Consider the following 7,700-nt stretch of genomic DNA (forward strand, 5'->3'; position numbering starts at 1 on the left):
CAAATTAATAACTGCATTGTTCAGTGGTTCCATGTGTGATTTAAAGAGAAATTGTTGTCTTTCATTATCCTAAATCCAACATGACATTTTCCAGTAAAAAGAATAATTTAGATCTTTTGTTTTGTGTATTATGTCCGTTATATTTAGGCCTGTGAACTTACGTATGGACTTCACTAAGTTCTTAGGGTCTATTCACAATGGGGGGGTACATAATGGCAATAATAACTAAATATTAATATTAAATATAATTTATAAACCACTGTACATAAATATCTCCACCAACTCCTCACATATGTAGCTTGATCCAAAGTACTGTACAGCAAAGAAGACCCATGAAAATGTAGTAAAACAAACATTACGTCTGATTGTGACCAATATTAGGGCGTAATGGAGAAAACTAACTAATTATGGTTACTATTTACTTATTTAGTTAGCAGCACAATTATGCTCAATCAAGATAACTTATTATGAGCCAAAAAGTAACTATGCAGTCACTTTTTCTAATCTAAAATGTCAAAGAATTTGGATAATTGTCTTGTTATTGCAAATTTCATTAAAACTAGAGGTTCAGTTATAGAATTTAAGGTGTTTTTTATTAATTAGATTAAAATCACTACACGTCTGCACTATTTTGGTGTGTGGTTTGGTAAGTAAATTATAATAGACTTATGTAGATGTGATTTATGTTTCTTTTAGAATGAGAAAAAACAATGAGAGGTTTTAGAACTTTACATTTTTTTACTTTACAGCCTTTAACTAGCTATAAAATAGTTACGAAGCTGAAAAGTAATGCCTTTAAAGAAATGTAACAAAATTAAAATATACTTTGTGAAATAATTAAACAGGGTTAAATTATTCCAGAAATAAAACAGCAGGACTGAGTGATCCCAGTATTTTTGCGTCAAACATGTAAAATCAGCATTGCAGGAACAATTTTGAGCGCCAAACTTCTAGGCAGGAAAAAAAAAAGACGACCCAGGTTAATCACCTTCAAACGCTTGTCTCTGATCGGTATACAGGGAACACCTGCACCGGGTCAACCCGCTTCCGTGATGCCCTTGAGCGCAACATACTTATGTCACAACATTACGACAGTTGCATCTAATCTAACAATCTAAAACAACTATGCTTACATGCGATAAACATGAAACTACCGTGGTTATATGGATTTGGATGGACAAAAGACAGAAACAATAAAGCACACATACTACGCCCTGACTCCCTCCTATATTGCTCTCCATTGCTTGATTTCTGGTGATGTCATCAAAGCTAATGCATGATGGCATCACCAGACATAAAGCGATGATTTACAAAGGCCATGCAGCTTGCCAGCAGGGGGTCATACACAGCTGTTTTTGCCAAATATGAAAAGAGTCTAATGTTGTTAGTTAGGGTGCCCAGATGTCCGGCTTTAGGCTCGACAATCAAGATTTTCATTGCACTGTCCGGCGTCTGCCGCAGCATCCAGCCGGACACCTATTTGTCCTCCTTTATGAAGCAAGAGGGTTAAAGAATAGATTTTGTTTTACAGTTTTGCTGGGCTGCAGCACAATATCCAATCATAGATTGTAAAAAATACATCAACTATCTGGTTTCACAGATGATGCCCTGTTCCACCCGATTTATCTCTTAAATGATAACAGCCGTCTTATTGGTTAAATGTTATCAGTTGTCTTATTGGTTGCTTTTCAGTTTACATTTTTACTAAATTAATTCAGAAATAGTCTCAGTAAAAAAAAAAAAAAAAAAAAAACTACTTTCCTTTTCTTCTTCTCTTTTCTGGCACAGCTTTGATGCCTCCTCTTGACAACTTGACCAACCATGCATCTCCAAAGAAAGAGGGGTGGTAGTGAGGGAGCCCTCCCCTGACTCTGGGCCTGACAGATTTCAGGGCCTGACTGTTCCATCCGATTTATCTCTTAAACGATAACAGCTGTTGTGTTATTTACATTGTTGATGGAAGTATTTTAGGAAAGCTTAGATTTGGACATGATGTGAGCAAACATCAGCAGAACCCCTTGGGGCTTGAAGGGCTGGTAAAGTCCAATGGTACAACTAAATGTGATCTCAGAGGGAAGAGGTCTAACTACAACTTGATATTCACAAGTATATCACTTTGTTTTGTTCAGTCACGTGAATTACCAATAAAATAATTGAGGTTTGTGTTTCTAGTATGAAAAACGTAGCTATTCAAGGTACCCTGCCTCTGTAAGGTTTCATTGGTTGCTTTTAAGTTTACATGTTTACTAAATTAATTCAGAAATAGTTTAAAATAAACAACTTTCCCTTTCTTCTTCTCTTTTCTTGCACAGCTTTGATGCCTCCTCTTGACAACTTGACCAACCATGCCTCTCCAAAGAAAGAGGGGTGGTAGTGAGGGAACCCTCCCACGACTCTGGACCTGACAGATTTCAGGGCCTCTGGAAGCCACCCTCCATGGCTCCGGACCGTCTGTAGTCCAAGAACTCTTCCATGTGCACAGCCCTTAAAACAGCCTGCCTCCATGTTTTGATTTCTACATATCAAGAGTTTGAGCGGATGTGGAATGGGGTTTTATATTTTAGTTGTTTTTGAAGAGAATGGTAATAACGATTTGGAAGACTCATGAGGACTGCCATGTTAAATGGTTCAGAGAGGATATCTCTAATTGCCAGCTGCGCTATCGCTAACTCCTGGAGAGAACACAGTGAGTGCGGATGGGGATTGGTAAGAAGATTAGGGACATTGCACTGTTTGTGCTGCTAACCTCTGTTTACAAATGTAGTTCATAATCAAAAAAGCTAAGAAAATGTTTAATTTATTGTGGTAACTTTTTCGCACACTCTTTGCTATCTTCCTTCCCCCCACTCTCTCCGTCCTCTCCTTAATCTTTTGCAATTTATTACCTTCAATGGGTGTAATGAGACTGCTGTAATCTAATGTTCTATCTCAGTCTCCAAATCCAAATGATCACATAGCTGCTATCATTCCTCCTATAAACATCTGGCTATTTGAATTCAATGTAAAAAGATTTGTTTTTCTCAAAGATAATCTTGCAAGTAAAAAAACAAGAACTCTTCCTGTGTCTTAAACCAAGATGGTCGACATAAATAGCTGCTCCAGGTGTCCTTGCTCTACAAAATGCAATGATCAGGTGTCATTTTTCGTTTTTGTATTATCTTATGCTCCCTTAAAGCGCCTATATTGAAGATGGGTAGAAGGTGATACATTGTCCATATAGTTTTTTTTTTTGTTTGTTTGTTTTATAAGAGAGTGATGTTCAAGTAAAAAGTAGATTATTGGATTAGTTTTCTATATATCTCTATATACAAATATATTATGATTATTATTTTTGACTTACTTGTATTAGAACTATTATATGAAAATGCATATAGTATATCAAATAATAAACAGAAGTGTTTATCTAAATGTGCATGGTGTGTTTTATTTACCGCACGTTTGTTTAATCTCTTTCTATGATTTTGTTGCCTCAGGGTTGTTTTTTTTAATTGATGGACTTGATTTAAGCATAACTCTCTATGGAAAAATTAAACATTGACCTCTGTAAAAAACAAAACAAAAAAACAACAGTAATCAGACAGACTTTTGTAAGATGGAGAAAGAAAATGCCAGTTCACCCCCCCTAAGCCATTATCTATGGGTGTCCTCCATGTTTGGGCCCCAAAGTCAGACTTTACACTCATTTATATTATGAAAGATCTTTACCAGATAAAAACCTGTTGACAAGAATAAAACCATCTGCAGCTGGAAAGACTCTGACTAATGACAGAAATAGATATTTTATGATCTAACCCGCACCTTATCTAAAATATTCAAGAAAGATAGGAACACCTTTCGGTATAGATAATGTAGAAATTACAGAATTACAGGCAGACGACCTAAGAAATTGTCAAAATCATTGGGATTTTTACTGATAAAGTCAGAGGACAAAGATCTATGAAGTATTTTTTTATGCAACAGATGAGATATTCATGAGGGAGAGAGCAACACCTTTAGGAGATAACCAATTTGATCCTTTTGAGCTTTCAAACTCTAATAAGGAAAACGTTTCTGGTATTTTGGAAACCTGACAGTAAAGATAATCTACATTCTCTTGGTAATGTACAATACTGGCCATTCAAAATCTACCCACTTTCCTTGATGGTCCCTTGGCTAGTCCCCTACAATTCCTTATTCCTTATAAACATTAATCTTTGCACTAAAATATTCTTTCTGTCACAGTTTGTCGACATTAAGATCTAAAGAAAAGCGTCATCTCCTGGTCCGATCCTGTAGTTCAGTGAAAGGATCATAGTACATAAGTATGCAAGTCCAGGAAAAAGAGGGGGTCATTCCAGTGGTTGGAAGTTGGAGAGGTTTTTGCTGGGAGTTGCAGCGAAGTAGGCTGCCATTCGGCTGGTGTTTGACTGGTAAGGCCCATTTTGAATGGCTGCTACTGTAATGGGAGGTTACTTTTTTTTTTAAGTGCTAACTATATTAATTATGAAAGTCACTATTAGACTATGCTAAGTACAGATTGAAATTTGGATGCTAATATCTTAGTTTTAAAACAGAAAAGCTGCAGTAAATTTGAACAATTAAACATGTTCATGCATGACAAAGAAAAACAAATTTGAATGCTGTTTTTCTGGCATAATACAGTTTTTAAAGTAAAATCTGATTTAATTTAAGTCTACATCAAAGCTGTATATATTTACATGAAAAATGAATCTATACATTTTTGCATACCTCCATATTTTTGAACAGCCTGTACAATTTATCAGATTATTTCTCTGAGGGTAATTATAAAAACTGAAGGTTTCTGGCTCAGCCATCTGTACGAAAATCTCTTACTTGTTCTGCTCCATTGTGCCAAGCTCTGGACAAGCAAAAATACTTCAGGGAAGAAGAGGCAAGTAAAGGTACTGGACACTTTTATTTTTGTCCATTTTCTTTTGCAAGTGTGGTTGTTTTGTAAAGAGGATTTTTGAACACAAAAGGAATCCTGTGCCACAGGATTATTATGCTGCATCAAGATAGACTTAAAGTTATTGTTTAGAAAAAAGCATATGTGCAAGTGAAAATATACAAAAACCAAAAAACATTTATGCATAGTTTAAAATCCAGAGACATGAAATTTTATTTTTTGTCAGGTGGCTTCATTTTTTGTAATAAAATATGTATTTATATTTATGTATTCTTGTATGAGGATTTCCTTTTCGACTGTTCAGTTTTAATGTACTGTAATTACTGTATTGTAAAGAAAAATGTTTTCAATGATAATTAGGAAGACAACACAGGATTTTCTACATACAATTTTTTATGGAATTTAAATAACTGTAATAATTTAAAACCTCTGCTTTATTTGCCTAGAATAAAACAATATACAGTCTTCTGACTAATTCAAATGCTTTACCTTCTCATGGTCAAATGACAACATCAAAACCTCTAATATCCTCCTCACACACACAGATCCCCTTTAAACACAGGAAATTTTCAGAGAAACAAAAAACTAGAAGACAAGAACATATCATCCTGTCAGTTGGGAGACAATGGCTTCAACACTTCCTTTCTTCTTCTATATCCATTATATAACAATTAATTCAGAGCATTTTGCAGCATTAGTAAGGCTTTACAGCTAAATATTTGATGTTTTTGTCTTTTAAGAAGTTTGCTGCCCTTGGCGTAATATACAGCATTCTCAGACAATCTTTTACTCTGTAGACCTCAAATATATTGGTATTTTCAATATATTTTGTCATCGCCAAAACGATTCATGGTATAATTCTAGTACACAAATACCCTGAGTGTTCATCAACAAAAACACTAATGGCAGAGCTTATGTTTATGGAAAAAAAGTAAATAGCAACCCTCAGCGTAGTGTAATTTGGTGCCTCTGTGCAATTTAAACAGCTAATTAGTAGGGATGATGAAGTAAGCCCGTCTTATAACGGTGAAATGATGTAGAATCAGTGAGATGATCACATAATACCTTGAGTTGTGCAGGGAAGCATCCTGTCTGCTTGGGAACCATATCACATGGTAATGAAGATACATAGCCTCTAAATATGTGTATTTTTCTCAAACTGCGTATTATCCAGATTCTAGACTTAACAATGAGAATCCCAGAAAGTGGTGATTAACTTCAATGTAGAGCTGGTGAAACAGTTCCTGACACACTTTTAAAAGCATTAGATGGATCTCACTTATGGAAAATGAAAATAAAATCCCCCAAGCCCCTTTCTATTTTAGTTAACCATAACAGTGAATAAAACAAAAAAACACCCTATACATTTTTTTTTTTAATGTCCACTAAAAACCTACTTTTCTGATTCTGGTTGTGTTTTTTTTTTTTTTTGTAAAGATGTTAACCCTGTTTCATTCTGTGATGCTGTGTAAAAAGTTTGTTTTGCTGCCATAAATAGACCTCAGACATTTTTCAGAAGTATTACTTAAACTTCAACACTTTAAAAAGCAGTAGCTTTTTGTGTTTAATGTTTCCACATAGAAAAGTCCTTCAGTTTAACAGTCAGCTTTACATATTTATGTGCCCATCCCAATAAGAGGTGCCATAATAAGATGATTGTTCATTGTACCTCCATAGTACATCTGGTCTATTAACTATTTTTTTTTTCATGCTGGAACAGTCTCTAGCACTGTTGCAGAATCCTCAAACTGTTCCACCAAATCTAGTCGTTGCTCTTGGTAGCTGTTTACTTCTTAAGAGCGATTTTAACATCCCAGTGCTGAGAGTGTGCTTGAGAAAGCAAGACAATTAAACATACAGTAGTATACCAGTTTTGTTGTACATGTCCCACTGGCCCACTGCAAAGTCTGTAGGTGCTGTTGTGATAGGGATATCTCCTACTACATTAATGCTAAGGCTTATAGATGTAGCCTTAGTGGAATACAGGTGAACTATAACATGCATGTTAACTATCTGTTTTAAATCTTCAAAGAGCTCATGCTTGTTTGTTAAGTGTGCTAGAATTTTGAATTTTGTGGTGTTATTTTTCAGTTTGTATATACATAAAGGAAGCAAGATTGAAATGCTTGAAAGAAAACACAACATTCATACTCATTTAGAAGGCTTTTGCATTTTATCTGTGATAAAGCAGCAGGAGTATTAAGACACGCCTCTGCCTGTTTTTCCAGAAAGACAAAGTGTGAGTGGTGATATTGATTTGTGTACATCTGAGCATGCTGTGCTGCTTCATGATATAATGCTGCATCTTTATGTGTTTATGTGTGCGTGTGTGAAGGCGTGCAGCACCCTGAGTTGCTCTGCTGCAATGCAGCACATTTTGCCTACCGCTAGGTCGCTGCCGTCCTGCTCTGGGGCACTCTTCCAAGGTCACAGTGGGTCAATCCTGCCCATCTGCATACCCAGAAGCTACAAGGCTAAATATGCAAACACCAATTTTGTCAGCTGGTAAAGCAAAAAGATGCCAGAATGGGCCACAGTGGAACATAACCATGCTGCAGCTGCAAGATAACAGTAATCCGCTATCCAGCAGACATGACATTCAGTTGATCTACTGGGAAACCAGCTGATCAACACAAGATCAACCACAGTAGTTTCATCAGTGAAATACCATGATCCTTTTGAGTGGAGGTCATATTTTTTTTATTTAGTTGTCTCTGTGCTTCAGTGGATTCACATGTTTTGTGTTATTTAATCTCTTTGTATTCTGTTTTTCTCTTAGTTTACCCAATCCCAA

The 7,700-nt window shown here is 35.7% G+C and overlaps 1 protein-coding gene across 5 annotated transcripts in view; it reads left to right on the plus strand.

Annotated features, from left to right (window-relative positions):
- LOC107089083 (coiled-coil domain-containing protein 85A-like) overlaps positions 1-3,346 on the plus strand; it is a 43,494-nt gene extending 40,148 nt beyond the window's left edge. For 2 of the 5 annotated variants that reach the window (XM_015381637.1, XM_015381635.1), the window contains exon 4: positions 1,789-2,158. In XM_015381637.1, coding sequence (XP_015237123.1) covers positions 1,789-1,794 — 6 coding nt within the window. In that variant the 3' untranslated portion in view covers positions 1,795-2,158. Of the gene's footprint in view, positions 1-1,788; positions 2,159-2,312 lie in introns of those variants that run through there. The other 3 variants (XM_015381636.1, XM_015381633.1, XM_015381638.1) reach the window with 2 other exon arrangements.
- Positions 3,347-7,700: the final 4,354 nt, after the last annotated feature.

The sequence above is a fragment of the Cyprinodon variegatus genome, unplaced genomic scaffold (genome assembly GCF_000732505.1).
Source record: "Cyprinodon variegatus isolate N-32 unplaced genomic scaffold, C_variegatus-1.0 Scaffold238, whole genome shotgun sequence".
NCBI classification, from domain to species: domain Eukaryota; kingdom Metazoa; phylum Chordata; class Actinopteri; order Cyprinodontiformes; family Cyprinodontidae; genus Cyprinodon; species Cyprinodon variegatus.